The sequence below is a fragment of the Podarcis bocagei genome (genome assembly GCF_964188305.1).
Source record: "Podarcis bocagei genome assembly, chromosome: 8".
NCBI classification, from domain to species: Eukaryota; Metazoa; Chordata; class Lepidosauria; order Squamata; family Lacertidae; genus Podarcis; species Podarcis bocagei.
The window spans coordinates 39,125,838-39,148,157 of NC_138133.1; the positions used below are offsets into that span (position 1 = coordinate 39,125,838).

The 22,320-nt window shown below is 43.1% G+C and overlaps 1 protein-coding gene across 1 annotated transcript in view; it reads right to left on the bottom strand.

The window, feature by feature from the left end:
- The window catches only part of CCDC102B (coiled-coil domain containing 102B), a 604,790-nt gene that overhangs the window by 67,611 nt on the left and 514,859 nt on the right, over window positions 1-22,320 (bottom strand). The window contains exons 4-6 of the mRNA XM_081205635.1: window positions 9,102-9,705; window positions 8,779-8,996; window positions 6,850-6,958 (exon numbers count right to left, since the gene is read on the bottom strand). Coding sequence (XP_081061761.1) covers window positions 6,850-6,958; window positions 8,779-8,996; window positions 9,102-9,677 — 903 coding nt within the window. The 5' untranslated portion in view covers window positions 9,678-9,705. The remainder of the gene's footprint in view (window positions 1-6,849; window positions 6,959-8,778; window positions 8,997-9,101; window positions 9,706-22,320) is intronic.

Below are 22,320 nucleotides of genomic sequence, written 5' to 3' on the forward strand. Positions count from 1 at the left end.
GACACGCTTAGCTCCAAGGAAAAAAAGTTAGTTTGGACGGAGCAGGCGGAGCAGTCCTTTCAGGCACTCAAGCGTCTCTTCGCGTCGGAAGAGCAGCTGCTTCATGTCAACCCCAGCAGGCCGATGAGGGTGGAGACAGACGCCTCGGACAGAGCCGTGGGGGCGGTCCTGCTGCAGAAGGACCAGCAGGGGGTGTGGCGACCGGGAGCGTTTTACTCCAGGAAGCTCAGCAAGTCCGAGCAGAACTACACCATCTGGGACAGGGAGTTGCTGGCCATTCATGCAGCGTTCAAAGCGTGGAGGCACTTCCTGATCGGCGCCAAGCACACAGTGCAGGTTTGCACGGACCACAAGAATCTGGAGCACTGGCGCACGGCACAGTTCCTAAACCAGAGGCAGATACGTTGGGCTGAGTTCTTTGCGAACTTCGACTTCCGAATAGAGTATGTCCCGGGGGACACTAACATCATGGCGGACGCCCTCTCCCGTAAGCCACAGTATCTGGAGGATGCAACGCCAGCGGCCGCCATGCACATCTTCGCACCAACAGTGTGGGCGTGCGCCGCGGCCACCGTGGATCTGGAGGCGGTGCGACGAGCGTTGCAGGATGACTCCTTCGTGCAAGCAAAGATGGCAGAGGTGCAAAGGGGCAAGGCTGCGGCCGACGGTTTCCAGCTACGAGATGGATTGCTCATCCGTAAAGGGGCCATCTACGTGCCGGGAGACGACCTTCGCGCCAAGGTGCTGCAGCAGCTGCACGACGCGCCCACGGCCGGGCACTTTGGCAAGGAGAAGACGGTGGAATTAGTAGCCAGGGATTTCTGGTGGCCTGGAATGAGAGGGGAGGTCGCAGACTACGTGGCGAGGTGTGACACCTGCCAGAGGGCCAAGCCAGTGCACAGACCGCCGGCCGGACTGTTGGAACCGCTGCAAACTCCGGTCGAACCATGGGAGAGGGTGGCCCTGGACTTTGTCACGGATCTGCCCAGCTCGAGAGGCAAGACGGCAGTGCTGGTGGTGGTGGACCTGTTTTCCAAGATGGCACATTTCATTCCGTGTGCGAAGGTGGACACGGCGGAGCAAACCGCCAAACTGTTCATAGACCACGTGTTCAAGGTTCACGGTCTGCCACGGTCTATTCTGTCCGACCGGGGGCGGCAGTTCATCTCGAATTTCTGGCAGAAGCTGATGGGCTTCCTGAACGTCAAGATCAACCTGGCGTCGGTGAGACACCCGCAGACCAACGGACAAGCGGAGCGGGTCAATGCCATCATGCAGCAGTACCTGAGATGTTATGCAAATCAACAGCCTGCGACGTGGGTGGATTACCTGCCGCTTGCCGAGTTCGCCTACAACAACACGAAGCACGTGTCCACGGGGGTCACGCCGTTCTTCGCCAACAATGGGAGGCACCCCAGAACCTTCCCGGGACTGGAAAGAATGGGGGAGGGGAGCCGCAGACAGCAGATGCGTTCGCGTCGGAGCTGCAGGAAGTCCACGATCAGCTGAGGCGCCACCTGGAGCTGGCCAAACACGCATACAAGGTACAAGCGGACAAGCACAGAAGGGTTGGCGAAGAGCTCCACGTGGGAGACTGGGTCTGGTTAGCAGCCCACGCAGTGCCGGCCTGGTCGTTGGCCAAGAAGAAACTAGGGCATAAACAACTGGGGCCCTACCAAGTCGAAGAGCAGGTCAACCCGGTAGCTTTCAGACTGGCACTTCCGGAGGGTTCCAGAATGCATCCGGTGTTCCACAGATCGGTGCTCACTCCCTACAAGGCACCGCACAGGTTCCAGGAACCCGGAACGACGCCGAGTCCGGTCAGAGACAGAACAGGGCACGCGGGAGTGGCACAGAAGGAGCGCATCAACGAAGTCACGGAGATTTTGGACTCCAGATGGGGGGAAGAGGGGGTAGAATACTTTCTCGCCAAGGAGGGCACCCCGGCCAGTGCGAACAGCTGGGTGCCGGGCTACGCCTTGGACGAACCTCTACTCAAAGACGAGTTTCACGCCCTCTTCCCACATAGACCAATGCCAGCAGACTTTTTCGACGACTGGCTTTTCACGCCCACGCTTTCGGCCAGCACTTTCCGGGGGTTCGACTCGGACGAGGACCCGACACAAGACGTCCGTTCCCCGGAGGGGTCACCCTCGGGATCTGCATCAGAACCCTCGTATTGGTGGGACGATAAACCAGAGGAGCAGTTCCGCAGAAAGTGGCTGGAATGCCCAGGACGAGCAACGCCGCCAGGAGGAAGTGAGGGAGAGACGGACATGGACGTTTTCGGGGACGACCCTGGTTTCGAGCACGGCGGCACAGAGATGGAAGCGGAGGTGACCGTCGTCGACGGGAGCAGGGAGGAAGACCCGGGAGCCTTCAGATGGAGGTCCGCCACGGGAAGCGAACGATATCCGACGTTCGTCCCTTTGCAACAGCAGCACCCAGCTCCAGCACCGGAAGGAGGGGAGGGGGGAATGGGGGGCTTCGAGGGGGGGATGGATGTCAGGGGTTTAGGAGCAGAGGCAAGGGCAAGGGAGGAAACAGAGAGCGAAGGGGAGGAGGCAGAAGAAAAGATGAGTGATGACGACGACCCGAGATCTCCGAGTCTTTCCAGTGAATCAGAGGATTCACAGAAAGGAGCACCAGTGGCCAGGGCAAGGGGGGAGTTTAGGGGGGCACCCCAGGAAGATAGAGCCAGAGGGGACTCAGAGGAGAGCAGTTGGAAATCGGGACCAGCGTCACCGCTAGGGAGCAGGGAGGAGGAAGGGAGCCAGGGGGCAAGCGCTGGCAGCTCACCACAGGAGGGAGGGCATGAGTCAGGAGTGGCCACACCTCCATCGGGGAGCGAAGAAACGGTTAAGCGGAAAGTGGAAGGTTGGGCGCGTGCGCCAAGTTCAAATGCAGAGGAAGAAGAAGAAGAAGAAGAAGAGTTTGGATTTGATATCCCGCCTTTCACTCCCCTTCAGGAGTCTCAAAGCGGCTAACAATCTCCTTTCCCTTCCTCCCCCACAACAAACACTCTGTGAGGTGAGTGGGGCTGAGAGACTTCAGAGAGAAGTGTGACTGGCCCAAGGTCACCCAGCAGCTGCATGTGGAGGAGCGGAGACGCGAACCTGGTTACCCAGATTACGTGACTACCGCTCTTAACCACTACACCACACTGGCTCTCAGTAGGCGGCGCAGTAAGCAGCCCGGAAAGGGAGCCAGGTCCTAAAGCCCGGCGCAAGGAGGCAGGAGGGTCCGGGTCAGCGTCAGAAGAATCCCGGAAGGAAGAAACCCCGGGGGGCAGAGGGACCCAGAGGAGAACAGTCAGGCGGAAAAGGTGGAGCAGGGCTAGGATATTAAGTTGGTGCACAAGGGGCGGAGAATCAGACGGAGCTTCGCCGATCTAGCTACTAGACGTAGAGTTGCACGTAGCAGCTTGAGAATGGAAACTGTAACTCAATAAAGACTTTTACTTAATGATCGCTGGCTAGCGTGATCCTCTGTGAGCTAGGATCTTCGAGCAGCTCTGACAGTAAGCACCGTCTCTCAAGTGTGGGCATCTACAGCCTCGAGGAGGGGAGAGAAGCAGGTGCCTACCAGCGAGCTCACGAACGGCAGCTCACCACAGGAGGGAGGGCATGAGTCAGGAGTGGCCACACCTCCATCGGGGAGCGAAGAAACGGTTAAGCGGAAAGTGGAAGGTTGGGCGCGCGCGCCAAGTTCAAATGCAGAGGAAGGCGGCGCAGTAAGCAGCCCGGAAAGGGAGCCAGGTCCTAAAGCCCGGCGCAAGGAGGCAGGAGGGTCCGGGTCAGCGTCAGAAGAATCCCGGAAGGAAGAAACCCGGGGGGCAGAGGGACCCAGAGGAGAACAGTCAGGCGGAAAAGGTGGAGCAGGGCTAGGATATTAAGTTGGTGCACAAGGGGCGGAGAATCAGACGGAGCTTCGCCGATCTAGCTACTAGACGTAGAGTTGCACGCAGCAGCTTGAGAATGGAAACTGTAACTCAATAAAGACTTTTACTTAATGATTGCTGGCTAGCGTGATCCTCTGTGAGCTAGGATCTTCGAGCAGCTCTGACAGTTACAATCATCTCTTTTACACAACTACCAAAGATGCAAGAACCTGCCCCTGGCAACCATTTTGCATCCGGCATCCCTAAGCAGGAAGGAAGGTGGGACTCCAGACACGCAAGAAGCTGCTATGTTCTTCCTGCTGCTTTTTGGGTGTCATCAGTGTAAGATTAAGCCGCCTGCCTCCACTACTTTAACTGTTCAAGCAGTTATCTCAGGCACTAAGGACTCTCTTAATCTAGGTCAGCGTAACCAATGTAGTGCCGTCCTGATGTCTAACATTGGCCATGCTAGCTGAAGTTGATGTGAGTTGAACCCCAATAACAGTTTGAATACAGCACATTGGAAACTTCTGATCTAGGTAGACATATAAACTTGAAAATAAATAAATCTACAAAAACCATAATCTCTGAGAACAGGACAGAAAAGAAATACAGTGGAACCTCGGGTTGTGAACGTGATCCATGCGGGAGGCACATTCGCAACCCATAGCGCCATGTCTGCGCACACACAGGTCGCAATTCAGTGCTTCTGCGCATGTGCAAAGTGCAATTTAGCGCTTCTGCACATGCATGAGCGCTGAAACCCAGAAGTAACCCGTTCTGGTACTTCTGGGTTCGCATAACCTGTAGACAGCTGTTTATGTGGAATAAAATCTTCCATTAATCTACTGGCAGTGTTTCCATGCTCAAATTATACTTAGGTGCATTTTTTTTTTATAAACTGGGCCATTTTTTTATTGTGTTGGAAGCATCTCCAAAATCTCTTAACATTTTTCTTTACATTGGAATCACCCAATAATTTGATTCTCTCGTCATGTACTACGATGGAGACATACCCAGGTTGCTTCAAACATAATTTAAAAACCGATTTAACCTTTAACAAGCCATATTGATGTGGATCTTGAAGATGCAATATTCTTTTGGATAAAATGAAGCATCTGAAATCACCCTAAGGAAGCATTATGGTGATTTATAGTTGCACCATACATTTTACAAGCAATTTATCCTGCAGCTGAAAGACCTACTGAACACACATGTTGCATTTCAAAATAATTTCCATCCATCCTTCACATTGATTAAACAAAATCCAGATACACTCTTTCTGTTCAGTCTGATAATTTACCTTAATTTACCTATGTAACCTAGCTATGTTTTCTATAAGATTAAGAGGAAAATTATTATGGAGAACATACTATATCATCCAGCAATGCAATTACATGTAAGTGCTAATACAAATAGCTATATATTCAAATCACAAATACAGCCTTTCAAAAAAGAAAAGAAAAACCTAACATAAAGCAATTTTATAATGAGCAAATGCATTTTCCTGGGAGGGGGAGAATTCATGCTATTGGCAAGAAAGCATTTGCAAGTCTATACTGCTCACCAGTGGTCAGTGAAGGAAGCTGCAAGTTTCTTGGACTAAAATGAACACTGTTCTTAATCATCACTTTCATAGGACTAGCAGAGGACAGACATATATTATAATATCTGGGAACAGCATCTTATTTGCAGGTTAGTGTGTATAAGTTTGCAGCTTTCGATGGATGCTCACATTATTACTATTTTATATATGTACTGCCCTCTCCACCCTATTTCAGAAGGCACGTCAACTCAGACCTGAATTCTAATCAAGGATAATAATATTATAATGAGACTTAACATTGAATATTATGTTTTTATGACTACTAGAAGCTGTGCTTAAGTGCAGTGGGCCAGTGGTGTAGCGTGGGGGGTGCAGGGGGGGCCAGCCGCACCGGGCGCAACATCTGGGGGTTAGGGTTAGGGGGCGCAAATCCACGGGTTAGGGGGCGCAAATCCACGGGTTAGGGGGCGCAAATTACTTGCCTTGCCCCGGGTGCTGACAACCCACGGTACACCACTGCAGTGGGCCCAAGACTGTCTCCCAACTGAGATTAGACAGGCATTCCCCTTCATGCTCATGATTAAGGGCTTTCTTGTTCCAGCAGGTTATTTCAAGGTAGTGTTCAGTTTTATGTTTATTGCTTTATTGTTTCCTTTTGTATGGTTTGTTTTGATGTCTACAGCTTAGAAATGTGAACGATCAATCAGCATATAACTGTCTTAAATACATGATAGTATATATGAAGGTTTGAAACCTGAGCAAGTTCACTGGAGAGGCTATATTTCTATAGCAAGATCCTGCTAATTATTTCATAGGTTCCGTTTTAGAGCATTAAAAAGTTAGTTGCCACTAGATTTTCCTTATCATTTCATTTTCTATAGCACACAATCAATACACAATTTGCTAAAATTGACCTTCAGCAGGTGCATTAGGTATCATGTATGGAAGTGTAATCCATTTTACCTTATAGTAGAACCCCATGGGATTGTTGTTGTAGTAGTAGAGCAATATATGTAAAAAGCTGTGTTCAGATGATCATATCTTGGTTTATTACATTTATATCCCAGCTGTCTACTGTAAGGGATCCCAATGCAGTGTACATACGGATCTGAGGCAGTAACTCTGACCTTCTAACTTTGACCCAGACACAGCTTCAGAAGGGTGGTGGACATGTGTTTTTTCAAACCACACCCTGGGAATAATTATTGAATTTTCCATGTTAAATCAGACAGAAGGTGGATTGAAAGCAGGGTAGGGCCTAGTCATAGAAATGTAATAAAACATGGAAGATGTATTCATTTCTACTTCGGCATAACTCAGAATCTGCATCTTAAGTTTGTACGTATGGGAGAGCAAGACAACAAAAGAGAAGAAATTTCATTTATTTTTCAGTTACCCATGGTAACTGCCTTTTGCAACATACCTGCTTTAGACTCTGCTGTTTGGACTTTCTTAGCTCCTCATATTTCCATTTCCACAGAATTTTTTCTGACTTCAGCTTCTCTATCTCTTTCTCCAGAGATAAGCGGATTCTGCAGTGTTACAAGAATGATAACAAACAATACTTTAAAATATTGCATGGGTTCCAGGGCTATATTCTTCAAGATACGGAAGGGTTTTGTTGCAGTTCTTGTGGTAGGGAGAATGGCATTTTCAAAAGCAATGGGCAGCCCAATCCTGCATCCAGGTGAGCTAAAGCATGTGCAGTTTTAATCCTAGTGGCTGCTGTTGTTGAAACACACTAGAAGAAGACAAAGGGCTTCTCCACACTTCCACTTGTCCCAGGGGAGCCAACTTGGGCCACAGGATGCTTTCCAAGGTCTTGCGAGACCTCAAAAGTTGCATGGGGGCCCTGCAGTGTGGGTGCACCCACAACAATGGTAGGGTGCTCTGGCACCCAGAGCCCCCTATAGTTGGCACCCCTGTGCCTTCCAAGAAGTTTCCCACTTGTCCCGTGCCTTCTGGGCATGGGTCCATGTGGTTTTACCTTTGCCATGCCACTTTCCCCTGGAATACCTGCTCTTTTGTGATAGAGATCAGAACAAACCCAATCACCATTTGTTCTGATGCAACGCTAAAGATCAGATTTCCCCATGGGATATACTGAATACAGTCGTACCTTGGTTTTCAAGCAGCTTAGTTCTCAAACATTTTGGCTCCCAAACGCCGCAAACCCGGAAGTGACTGTTCTGGTTTGCGAACTATTTTTGGAACCCGAACGCCCGACGGGGCTTCTGGTTGGCTGCAGGAGCTTCTTGCAGCCAATCAGAAGCCATGCTTTGGTTGCCGGATGTTTTGGAAGTCGAACAGGCTTCCAGAACGGATTCCATTCGACTTCCAATGTATGACTGTACTTATTTACACATTACTCATGTGAAGAGGCAGCATGGATACAAAGGAACTGCAGGGTTGCACAGTTCCTTGTAGCCTCTTTAGTGTTGAGAGATAACTTCTGAAGTGGGAAGCCATTTTTATCCATGCAAGCTCCCTGCATGTTTTAGAATCGAGAAGGAAGGATGCTTTAAAAACTTGTATCCATATCAGGGCACTGGATGAGATGACCATCAAGGTCCCCTCCAATGGTGTCATTCTTTCTGAATGGTATCGGCTGCCTGTTGGATGTTTTTAATGTAGAATGGTAGCTTTAGTTCCATGATAGTTTCAGTTACATAGATTCCATAGGTGTATTTCAGTGAACAGACAAATCTGAGACTTGGGTTCATCGCTCTGCCACTGTCAGCCCTCCACTAACTAGCAAGATAGGGGTGAAGCTGGAAATCATCACAGGACAGGATAACATGCCATATTGCTAATTTAATTTCATATGGTTGTGTGCAGGACCAAGCTGGTGAACAACTGTATGCAGGGACACTGTTGCTACACTCTTGAACTGGTTCTTAATATGATATTCTCTCTGGGTAAGAATGTCCTCTTGTTTGTGTCTCTCATCCTTGCACAGTTTTGGTACTGAATAACTGAATAAATATTTGCCATCATTAGCAAGAGCTGCCAACAGTACATACTAGAATAAATCACACTCAACACCACTGCTCTGTCAATAGGAAGTTCTTAAAACGCTGCACAGTGGAGCAGACAGTAGGATTTGTAAGAACATTTCATAAAGGCATGTTACTCTTTTTCCGGTTGTTGACAGGCACCATCTCGCAAAGTTAATAAGAAAGATAAATGGGGGAAATAAGAACTACTCCCCAATGAATTTGGCATTGGAACTAGACTTTTCACTACCTGCAAAATACACTGTAATTCTATTCCAAAATTGGCCTGTTAGAGGTTTTTCTTGGAGAAAAATGTGGGGATTTTTTTAACAGAAGGAAATATGTTATTAACTTACTTTTGCTCCTTCTGCAAGATTTTCCTTGATTCATGAAGATGCAAATGCAACACAGAAATATGTACTACTTCATCCTCCTGAGATCTAGTTTCATTCTCTTTGCTTGTGTCAGGATTTTCCAGAAAAACTGATGTGTGTTTGCCTCTGGAATCAAGAATCTCCAAACTGATTATTTTATCTTGGTGGTCTCCTAAAGGGTTTTCAGTCGCATAAACTTCCTGAAATGAAAAAGTGGGTAAAAGATTGCAGCCTCAGAATGTTTAGAACTATGGTGGGAATTGGTTCATTTTTTTGTGATTTAAAAAAGACCCATATCTATTTACCTGACAGAGACTTTCTACCTCAAAAATCTTGTTGCTCTGGACATGTTTAACAGGCTCTTTCTCCAGAGATGCTAAATGGTCCTCTGTCATCAAACACATTTCAGAAAAGGCAAAGCTCTTTTTCCTCACACTCCTAGCTTCCACATCTTCATTTTCTGTGAGCAAACATTGGTTTATTTTCTTCAGGGCACTCAGCTCTTTCATTGAGGCTTCCAGCTTAAGCTTCAGTTGCCTCCCTTCTTCACGGGCTTTATTTCTTTCAGCTCTGACTTTGCTCCATTTCTCACGCCAGTTGGCCGTGCAGTCTGACCACCAACGCATGGTCTTCTCCATTTGGGCTGCCCTAGCTTTGGCTTCTTCAAGCTCTCGAAGCCGTAACTCCTCACAAATTTCCCAGTCGCTGCTGTTATAAATATACACAGAGGGGCGGTAGGATGGGGGTGGAAGTATTCTTGGCGATACGACACTGGAGTTGCAGGTGCTACATGCTTTTGCACAGTTCTGTGCTTCAACATCATGGGGCTGCTTTAGTTGGTTTCTAAGGAGCTGCTTGTTACAGACAGAGTCAAAATTCATGTCTCAGGTGATTCACTTGTTTCCACACCTGAAGTAAAAAAGGAAGGCTAAATTTATAAACACATTAACAAAACAAGCCCAAGTTCAAGAGGCAAAGTAAGCCCCAGATTGATAGAACCATTAATAATGCATTATTCTAATTCAGTACAAATACTTCACTATATCTAACATGACAGTCATCACTGACTTAACTTATAAACAGTGCTGGATTTATGTATAAGCTAAACAAGCTATAGCTTAGGGGCCCACTCTTTTGGGGGCCCCCAAAAATGTAAAGAAAAAACCCCACTGGATGTACATTTCCAAAATATAAGATAAAAAACAAATAAAATAAAACCTACATACAGCAACATTGTTTTTCAGTGTATTTCAGTTCAACAGTTCAACAATTACTTTGATGAAATACATATTTTGTTATGTGCAAATGGCTTTAGATACCTATTAGGTCTATAAATTACCATATAGCATATATTCAATACAAAAAACAGCGACAATTTGTTGTTGACAAAGGACAGCTGGACATATAAAGGGCCCCATTACCTTCAGTAGCCCAGGGCCTCATCAAACCTAAATCCGACCCTGCTTACAAAGGCTCTTGTGGCACCTTAAAGGCTAGCACGTTAATTACAGCAGAAGCAAAAACTTCTTGTTGAGTTTTGTTGAGCTTCTGTGGATTAGATTCCATGTCATGTATAAAGTACAGTCTTCAGCTGGCAGTTGTAAACATGGGTGTAAAGAGAACAGCATTTATAAAAGCTGGATTTAAATTACAATGGCCTGGATCTGATTAACCTGGTGCACTAGCGGAAGCCAGCATGCAAGGGGCACCCACTAATGAAGTCATATTCTTTTCAGCTCTGGATAGGGGCAATAGCTTTCTGTTCTTCTGCAGGCATTAACTTACTAAGCATTCATTTGATATCACCACCACTAAATCCATGCTCAAGTTATCAGGGAACCCCCAGAACAACATACAGGGGGAGAAGGGGGTCATTCTGTCTGGCAAGGAGAAATGCTTGTGCTCAGAAAACACTAAATTCCTCCCAATGAAATGCAAAAAGTACAGAGTTGCATTCAGGGTTGTTTTTAATGCTAGGACCTTGGGTTGAAAGGCAGGTAACAACAACAACAAATAATAATTCAGAATGAATGCACTTAATGAATGCACTTAAGTTAGCTATGCCTATTCACTTCAACAGGTCTACTCTGAGAAGGGCTAGTCTGTCCATTCAGGTGCATAAGAAGCACAGTGGCCCTTCACACCATCAGGAATTGGTGATAGTGCAATTGGTGATATCATATGAATGCTTAGTAAATCCATGCCTACAGAAGAGCAAAAAGCCATTGCCCCTATCTGAAGCTGAAAAGAATAGGACTGAACTGCTTGATAAGTGGCAATTCAGCTATGTCATGCTGGAGTGTTCCTTTGAAGTTCCTTTGTTAATTTATATAGCCAAAGTTAATTTACCTTTTGTCTAAACAAACCTAATTTGATAAGACAATCTATTATGTGGAATCAGACTTGTAACTGCCCTTCTCTTCTCATCACCCATTAGAATGTGATTTGTCCTCCTGAGTCAAGTTTCAAACACAATCAGATTTTTAAAAAGTGTCCGTTGTTACTTTTTTTTTTTACCACCCCTCTATTGCCAAGCATGGCATGGTCTGTGTGGCAGCTGTAAGGTCAAACAACTATTTGGACTATTTCTTAGAACCATGTCATTTCAGAATGAATGGAGAGGGGAGAAATAGCCATTTTAAGAGGAATGCATCCTTATGTATCTAGTATCACACACCATATACCTACAGGCCATCAGAATATTTCATGTCTATAGTTTCTCTCCACTCTCAGTTTATAAATTACTGAGACAACATGGTAGGCTACCTAAAGATATTTATGTTTCCACTTAAAGTGTCCACGTTATACTTTATAGCCTAAAAAAGTTTCCAAGTGTATAAGATCAGACCAAAAGCCAAAGAAAAGAAAATATATACAATTCCTTATCCAGAACATAGATAAAACTCATCCAACACTGCTTGGTTCTCCCACTGAGTTTGATAGATTCTGCAGCTGAGTTCAGCTGACAGCATTCACAGTCTGAAGACCACCCAGATGACTTAAGAAAGCATTGAGTTTGTCAGTCCTGTTTCCTGGAAATGTTGCCCTTGAGATTGGGGGACTAAAACCCTCCAAAGTCTCAAGAACATGAATATATTATATTAAAGTACACAAAATATAAAGGACACACAATTTTGAATAAGGATGAAGTTGCAAATTACATCTGCCCATCACCAAACAAAAAGACAGTTGTGAATGTCAAATGTCACACAATTTAAACTGCCCTTTATCAGCAGAATGAAAAACTGCACACCATTATTATTATTATTTAATTCATACTCTCCTTATATCCCCAAAGGGTTTCTAGGCAGGTAACAACTATAAAATCAAATATAAAACAATCACACAATACACAATGACAATTCCATCAGACCATCATAACCTTCCTTAAAATCCAAAATAAAACTAGTGAGTTAAAAACAATTAGAACTCTTTACAAACAGCAAAAACAGTAAGATCAGAAGTTCAAATTCAGGAGCATGTTCACCTAAACAAATGTGTCCTCAGGAGGCAGAGGTACTGATTGGCGCCTCTAGCACTAGCATCACAAAGATCTATCTAAAGCCTCCCATTATCAATTTCTCACTTGCTCTCTTCCATTTACTCTTAAAAGAGCTTCAGAGCGGTTTGCAGTTTTTCTAGAAGGAAAAAAGAGGAGACGGACCCCACCCCCAATAGTGTTGCAATTTATCACAAACTTTGAGAGGTAGAGAATGCCCAATGGGTTTCTGTTTTCACCTGCTTTGTTGGCAAAGGGCTATAAATTGCTGGATTTTTATTTACTTAATTAATATATTTCTGCTCGATCTTTCTGCCATCATAGAACACAAGTAATCCAGACACTGCTGAGCTTTAGCAAGATGGCTGCATCATGTGCCTTCACGTCATGCCCTTACCCCAGTGGTATACTCAGAAGAACATGCCTCAGATGCCAGTTAAAGGAAAATAAAATAATAATAATAATAATAATAATAATAATAATAATAATAATGATGATGATGATGATGATGATGATGATGAAAGGAAGAATTCCCTAGAGGCCACGGTCCAGTTTGGGGCAAGTACCCTTTGGTGACAGATATTCAAAGTCACAAAATATGCATCAAAGTGTAGAAATATAGGCTGTTGGACCTTTAAAATATGTCCTTGTGAGTTCCAAAACTCTTCTCTTCCCCTAGCATAGAAAAAGACCACACACTTGGTAAGTTAAAAATGGTTTACTTACAAACTTTCCAAATGTTGGATTCATGGGTTTTCCATACAGCACGCAGAAAAAGTTGCACAGGCAGCAAAACCTGGCTTAGTTACAGTTGTGAAAGTTCCTGCATTATTGGTGTAGGAACTCAAGAGTGACTTGTAAGAGTCATGGTCTGAGCTTCTTGGGTAGACTGAAGGCTTGATTACCTAGTCCCTCCCAAGGTGAGCTAAGCCTGGCAGAACAGCTTACTCTGTGGTCTTAACCCCATCATGCATTAATTAAACTTAAGCATGTTGGTTATATTAGGCTGGTTATCCCACAGAACACAGGTTCAGTTTTTTATGACTCTGATAAATACATCTTATATATCACAGCACCATTTCTGGGCTTTGTGTGTGATAAACAGGGGTGGGGGGAGGCACATATGGAAAAACCATAATTATGATCAGATGACTTTTCAGGGAGGGATTATGGTTTAGAAGGTAGGGATTATGATTTATAAAATGAACCCACCAGGTGAAAAATGAAATCCTCTGTGCAGAGATTTGGTAGGAAAACCAAGCCATATGGATGAACTGTATTAAATGTTTTGCATTAGGAATTGTTTTTAATAACATACAGCAGATGAGATATTGCTTCCCACTGGTTCAGTTCTACATAGCTGGAAACATTTCCCCCCTGGCATCGTGCATTGCTATGATGCTTCTTCCCATGCCTCTTACCCTACATGGGCACATGAGATAATTAAGAGAATGCACTGAAGAAAATGCGTCATGCACTGTAGCCTGGAAGGGCTGCTGACACAGTCCATTGGTGATACTAGATATTTGGTTAGCCTGGGGCTATAGACCAATTATAAGCAGATGCGTCTACACTCTAGGGATTGTCTGCAGACAGCAAAACTTCTCTAAGCACATTCTGCAGATGAAATTCTGAAGCAGTGAACTTGCATGTGCAAAAATTCAGTTGATTGGCATGCAGTGACTCCATGACAGCCTGTTTATCAGGGAGATCACATTATTGGCAAAACACCTAAAAAAGAGGACTTGTCTACCAAGGAAAGGCAAATCTGGAGACAATTTGCTTAAAATAAATTACAATTGACTTCAGAAGCAATTAGTTACATTCCTGAATCTCCTCAGATGTTAAGCCAATAAATCCCATCCACCAACAATGTGATTTCATACATTTCTCTCTCTCTGCTAAATCAGTAACCAAGGATAAAAGTTGAATGTACATGGGTCTTTGATTTAGAGTGGCTTTGACACATCCTGTGACAAAGGACTGCCTGCAATCATCCATTGGTGGTGCTATTACTGGACTGTATTTAGCTAATTTCTACTCTGAGTAAGCCCACTGAAATGAAAAGACCTAAGTTAGTCATAGCCCATTAATTTCTATAGGGCTACTTGGAATATGACCAATGTTGGATACAACCCACCTCCTTTGATTTGCCTTATTTTGAGAGCAGGATATAGGAGAATTGGCCAGATGAGATATTGTTCCTACACTGCATGGGGCAAAATTACATTTCAGTAAAGAGCAATAAATGGAAATCCATCAGCATACAATCAGGTTTTTTTGTGTGTGTGTTTTTTAAAGAAAAATACACATAGACAATGGGGCAATTTCCCAGTGCTTTTATAATCTAATATTTTAAAGAGGATTAACACTGTTTCAAACTATGAAGGGGTGGTGTATTTTTATTACTACAATTAGTATAGCAGGTATAGGTTGCCACTCTTGCCTCAAAGTGGCTTACAGTTAATAAAATCCAAAAACTATATATATTATACATCTCTCTCTCTCTCAACATATATCAATCAGTTTATTGGACTAGCCAAAGGCCATGAGAATTTAATTACATAGATACCTAACTACCTACTTACTTATATTTTTCATTTATTCTGACTTCCTCTTGCAGCACAAGATAAATGAGGAGATTGTGTGATACCACCTCTTACCTTCTCTTTGTGAAATAAGAGACAAAAGGCACAGGTTTTATACATGAACTTAGTATCTACCCAGGCCCCAGTATAAGAGCCCCAGTATGAGACATTTTGGGAATGGTTTTCAAACAATTCAGCCCGGTTTGAATTGCACATGGTGAATTGTGTTCATGAAATAATTTGCCACATGCCCAGACAACCAGAAAACCTGTTACTAACTTGTGATACTTTTAGCATCACACTTGCATCTGGGCACATGAAAACATAAAAGAGGGAGCTCAATGTTAGGTCCAATCTGGAATGTACGTTTGTTACCCAGCACTAAATTACTGCATCCATTTGCTGAAAAATTCTAGATCACCATACCCATTAAAACAGTGTTCAGTGAATGGAATATAATTATAAAGCTCTAGCTTGTCAGCCTCTAGACCTGACGTCAACTGCTAGACTTGACCAACCGAACTTAATTCTAGAATTGCATCTAAGAAAATTATTCCCAGCTGTGTGATTAATGGTGTTTCAAGAAGTGAAGGAACCAATATTCATTTGTTCCAATTTATCAGCCACCTGTGGCTTTTGAGGCACACAGTGTGTTTGCCTGGCTGCTCCTTTTACTACTTCTAACTAGCTCTCTTTGTTAATTGGGATGTTATGAAGAAGCGTCAGATACATGCATGGCCCCCATTAAGAACAGAATGGCTAGAATCAGATTTATTATCAAGCGAAAGGCATATAGAGTGGGCGCATAACACTGTGGGTTCAAGATGTTCATAAGTATAGGTACAGCTTATGGAGCAATGGGTAGGCCACCACCAACGGAGATGTCCTGCAGTTTTTCGTTAGTAAGATTTACATCAATAAAAAAATGCATTGTATGATGCTACTGCATTCAGAATTTTCTTATGCTTCTCTGCTTCATTGGGTTCCATTTGTGGGAAGTGAGAAAATGCTGTGCATGATGTTGTCATAGCACATATTTTAATTAAATGGCACTGGAGATACGAGGGATGAAATGCAGTAGTGGCCATACATTCTCTTTAACATCTGGTCTTCCCATATCAAATTCTTTCTGGCCATCCTTTACCCATTGGACTGTTAGTTTGATCTTATGCTTACATTTTTTGCAAGTCAAAATAAAAATAATAAAAAATAAAAAATTGTCTAGTAGCACCTTATAGACCAACTAAGTTTGTTCTGGTATAAGCTTTTGTGTGCATGCACACTTCTTCAGATTTTTTGAAAGGTTTGTCCTAGCTTCTCAAGTGATGCAGACCCAAAAGGGGCCCAATCCTCATTCTCAAAGACAGGAAGGGATCATCCTTAGACCCAAGGAATATACAAGTGGGAGAAGACTGTTGCATTCACATGTCCTGCTTGTGGGCATTTGAGAGATAGCGGGTTGTTAACTATTAGGGCTTTTGGGATCAATTCTGCCCCACTGGTATGACTGGGGGAAAATATACATATAAGGTGCTAGGGGTCAAAGTGCCCCTACAGAATGTTGTTTAAATATCTTTCTGCTGTGCCTGTTCTGTCCATTTTGTGTGAGAAAGTCACATATTAGGTATATAAAAAAATACTAGGGGTACACATTGTTGACAAAGTTTGGTTCCAGCCCCAACCCGGTCATTCAGGAAATCTCAATTCAGTGGGGGCTGAAGGTGGGGCACAGGAAGAGGAGGAAGTCTCTGCACTAATGGGACAACTTCATTGGATATAATCCTAGGTGTATTACTATTGAGCAGGGTCATCCGCTTGCCCCCCAAATGGTTTTTGTGTCCACCATGCTTCCAGAAAGCTAGATCAGTAGATCTTAAACCATAGTGTGGTGGGGAACAGTGTTGAAGTTGTTTACCTGGACAGCACTGGTGTGGCCATGAGGCCAGGACCATGCAGCTTTCTAACACTGCCCCCCCCCCCATTATCTTCAAAACTATTGTACAGAGTACAGCTATTCTAGTGTATTTTTGGCAGTCTATGGCATTTTCTTGCCTTAAATTCACCACACAGGTAGATGTTTGAAAAGTTCAAAATGGAAATTCAACTTTTACATTTTGATGTGATGTGATATACCTCGGGTTAAGAACTTAATTCGTTCTGGAGGTCCGTTCTTAACCTGAAACTGTTCTTAACTTGAGGTACTACTTTAGCTAATGTGGCCTCCCGCTGCCGCCATGCAATTTCTGTTCTCATCCTGAAGCAAAGTTCTTAACCCGAGGTACTATTTCTGGGTTAGCGGAGTCTGTAACCGGAAGCATCTGTAACCTGAAGCATCTGTAACCCGAAGTACCACTGTATATAGATATATGAGCTATAGACATGAATGGAAGAGAACGAAACACTAGAGTGATTACTGAATTACTTGGAGTAATTCTGCTCTGTATAATGTTCTAGTGGTGGTTTTAGGTTTTACTGTATACTATGTTTATGGGATGAAGGGCAGTTCAGAAATGAAACTAATAAGCAAACAAACAAATAAAATAAGAAGTTTCTTTGACATTTTAACTGCAGCCACATGTATAGTTGGAGAGACAACTGCTTTTTAATTTACAGTCCTAGTGATATGAGATGGAATGTTAAAGAAATCTTTGATGCTTTACCTTTCCCCTCTATCCTCCCAGCTCTCCTGCTATGGGCACAGTGACCATGTGAAAATACAGCACAGATCACTGGTGGTCTCTCTACCACTGGCTAAAAATCACAGAGCTAGCTTTCTTGCAAGCTGTTCAACAGCCACATACTCCATTTCATGTTGGGTCACTGGTTCCAAACTGATTCCTGTCGAGCACCATTCCCCAAATGAACTATGGTGTGAATAATCCAGGGTGTATTGTGCTCTCACATTCTATACAACAAAATAACAGAACTGCCAGCATGTTTGGAAACTATGGAAATAATATTATATTAGCATTCTTTCAGCAGAACCAGATGGACTACAGAATGCCTTCTGCAAACAGGAAAGAGATTTTCATTATTCAGGTCTTCTTAGTCATGAACTACTAGATTGAAGGCTGTTGTCTATGCTTCATATTTCTTCTCAAACCAGGCATAAAATTGTAATTATTTCCAGAAGACTTGGAAGCTGTAATAGAGAAGACTTCTGAGATTTAATACATTCAATATATAAAGACACTTTCCATATTTATATTGTAATTACTTGCAAATACGAGACTTAAATAAATTAGGTACTAGTCAAAATATTCCTAATTGTTTCATAATTTAACCATCAAATGCATTTCCTGTTAGGATATGATTGTAAGTAGTTTAAAATGTCTAGTTTATTATCATGCAAATATGACTAATTTATTTGTATATCTATTTCCATTAAATTCATATCTTTCCTTCATTTATGTGAACAATGACAACTTTGATGAAGGACTAAAGAGAAGGGATGAGGGAAGAAAACCCTTCTTGCTGCTGTTTCCATAATATAAGTATAGGAAAGGTAAAAAGTACTGGGAGGAAGAAGCCTGGCTAATTCTCCTGTTTGGAGAGCTGTCTCCCTTCCCATTTAACTTAATAACACATGTTTAGATAGGCATGGTATGTAATCAGGGTGTGTGTGTTGTAAAACAGAGCATCATAGCACAATAAAATCTAATTTATTCTAAAAACAAAAGACTGTTCTTAATTAGATTTACAGTGCAATCTTTTCTCAGAAAGGGAAGTTCCATTTTGAACAATGAGGATTAATCCCTCATCAGCGGGTTTGGTATTGAACCCTTCTCTGTGCTAAATAAATCATCAAGCTTGGTGACACTTTACAAAGTATTAAAGAAAAGGCCCCTGACCTGAGTAGCTTAGAAACTAACATTCAATGCAGGGAAGAAAAAGTTGCAGACAGATGTAGACTGACAAAAGAACAAGTGTTTATCACATTTACATGAACATAGGCTTTATTATGGCTCAGTAGGGAAACTCAGGCCTGGAGCCAAAAGTAGCCCTCCAGACCACTGTATCTGGCCCTCAGGACTCTCACTGGACCAGGTGACCTCCTTAGACGACACCCCCTATCCACAACTCTCCTCTTAGCAGCCCTGTTCTGCTATCACAAGTGTTTTTGCTTGACTGGATTGTGTCCTTGAACTGTGATCATAACTCTTGCTTTCCTCAATGGAGAAATATGTGTCTGTAGGTGGAGGAACCTCTGACTTTTACACGGCTGGAATATGGCCGGCTGTACAAATGCCACACCTACTGATCCATCTACTTTTGGTCCTTGCCCAGCCCACCGCTAGCATATGACCTCCCAGAGGGTTCCATGAGAGAGAGAAAGTGGCCCCCAGGCTGCAAAAGGTCCAGCCCCTTTGTGGTAGGGCATTAGATAAAGGGATTTGAAGGTACGTGACACAGTTCTCATGCTGAAGCTGGTCTCACCATTTCAGATGCCTCTATGAAAGACCACCTGGGAGTCACCTGTAAGCCACTTTGAGGTCTTTGAAGGAAGTATAATAGAAAAAATTGCTAAAGTTCACTCTCAAAAGGAAACATTTGCATGACAGAATCCTTCTGAAAACAGGTAGTGTCCAGAAATTTTCTGAAATATGAATGCAATAGCATCTATATCTGAATGTATTATGCACAAGCTGCTTTCGAAAGAAGCCACTTGGGGGTTTGACTGTCACCCATAGTTTGTTTAATTTTTATTTTTATTTTAGGGCAAGAAAGTAAAGGGGAAATTTTTTTTTTTCAGGGGGAGGCAACTATAAGTGAATTAGAGAGAATATACAGCTGGCAGGAGGTAAATGGCTCGTGTTCATCCAGCAACTTGTTATTGAATTAAACTAATTCTGATATTATCTGAAATTGGAAACCTGTAAGCATTAAAAGGAACATCTGGTAAGCCACTAGGACTTGAAAATTCTCAATCTATTACAAATCTAATATAGAATCAATCTGCATGTCATTAGGTTTGTGAAATGAGGCCCCAAGCTAGATATCACTTGCTTAGAGTTATTCCCTCTCCTCTTGGGACAACGACTTGTATGCAAAGAAACTAAGGTTTAATATAGAGCAGACTCATTGGAATTAATGAACCTAAAGGTATCCATTTCAATGGGTTTACTCAGAGAAAAACTAAGCTAACTAACTCTTCAAGCTTCACTTTCTATCCAACCCAAGTTCTAAGCAGAGTTGTAGGAAAAGTTTATGGAACTAAAACTGCAATCCTATGAACACTTATTTAGGGAAAGAGTCCACTGAATCCAATGAAAATTTCCCCAAAATATGGAACCAGATTTCATGACTGTTTTGGGTCCTATTCTATATTACTGGATCAAGATACCATGTTTGTTTGTTTGTTTGTTTATTTGTTTGTTTGTTTAGCATCTCATATTCACTGTGGGGAAATATTAGTCTGAAACTCACATCTGCTTTCCCCCATTATACTTTTCCAGGTGACCCATTCCAAGCATATGTAACGATAATGCCATTTTGTTGGCGCTACATAGCAAAAATACATTTTCATCACAGGCCAGCTGAGCAAAAGATTTCAGAAATAACTGTTCTCTTACTTCACTGGCAATGATTAAAGGTTAATCAAAGGTAAAGCAAGAGAAAAACTGCCCTACAAAAACCAGGCCTGTATGCTGGGCTACAGTCGTATAAGAGGTCAGTCCAAATCAGATATCGGAAGTAGTTGTACTGTTCCTCACACCTTCTCCAATTACGACAAACTCTTCCACCGATCAAAACCAGACTGAACTTGGACACTAACATACACCATTTTCCTCCACACAGCTTTTTTCTCTGCAAAGAGGACTTTTTCCAAACTCCAACTCAAATATAAATGCAGTGAGTTTTCCTTCCTTTCAAATACATCGTTCAACATGGTGTCAAGTCTGATTAGCAGAAGGCAGGTTCATCAACAGTAAATAATTTGATGCGTTAAGGGAAAGTGATTCCATGAAGAAGTGACATTCTGTTAAGTAACTAGCAGGTCGAGTACCACATTTTAAATCAAATGCTCTACCCGAAAAGGGAAATGTACTGAGACACATGCTTACAGCTACAGTGAGATGAAATAGTCCTGGCAGTAAATCAAAAGTGCTGGGTAAAACAGATGTGTGAAACACAACTGCTTGGGCTTCATATATGAAAAGAGGAGTTATTTCATTATTTTGATATGTATACAATACAAGATAAATTTCCTTTTCACACCCTGGAAATCGTCTTCAGTATTTTTAGTGCTAAACCATTTCTGTTGTTTGTGATACTAGAAGTGCAGAATATATATGCAACTGAATTTCTGAGTTTCCATTCCACCAGCCAGTTCTGATTTTCTGGTGCTTGTGTGTGTCTGCTGATATGCCTTACAACATGAGGCTGTCAAACGTGTTCCCTGCAGAGTTCTGAAGAGCTCTAGGTTTGTTTGGTTAAAGCAGAGCAACATAGATTTTTCTTTAAAAAACAAAACAAAAATACCTCAAATGAAGCTTCTAACTTTTTTTTTTTAAAAAAACCCCGCTTCTGTGCTTTAAGAAAATAAAAATCCAGAACTCTTCAATGCTTCACAGACAAGAAAGTTCACTTCTTGCAAAACTCAGGGAGCTGGAGAAACATCAGGTAGAAGAAAACATAGACATGGAAAAGGTCAGAGAAACAAAGCAAAAGAGACCTCTTGTGGGAGCCCTGATCTGACACGAGGTGGGTAGTGACATCTGGCTTCAACTCAAAAGGGGAGAGAAGATCCCATCCAAATCACCCAGTTATTTGGCCCACACATTCTGATGATCTGGGATCCTTACTGGAGATCACAGGCTGGAGCGCCATTTGCTGGGGCCGTTCTGCTTAGAGTTTTCTGCATCAAGAATCATCTTGGACTAAATTTCCTACCAGGCCCCCCTCCAACACAAGATGGTATGGGGAAAGGCAACCAATTTAAAAGAAAAAAATGAGCAACCAGTGAGCCAGGCAGCCTCTGTCCCAATCCATCTTCCAAGGAAAACAGCATATTAGTGTACTACAGTATCATCTGCAGACAAAAGAACTCTGCAGCAGTGATCTGGTATCAAGTGCCCTGAAACCTCTAGAGCAAGTTATAGCCATCATCTTATGGGGGGACCCCATATGCATCCATTTCCACTATGTTGGGTTTTTTGCCCTTAATATGGTTGTACAGCACACTGTACGCACTGAATAATCAGTCAAATCCTCCTATCGAAATGGTAATTTGCTAGTAAGGCAGTGCAGCTGCGTTCCAGACCCAGCAGTGCCTTCCAATATTTGTCTTGGCATAAGCTATGGATCTGATCTTCCCCTATAAATATTTATTTATTTGCAACGTATCAAAAAGATTTCATCATCACTTGACAACCACCGGGGCTTTTACTGTTCTCCGAGGACATGATAATGGCATCCATTTACTAAATCTGAGAA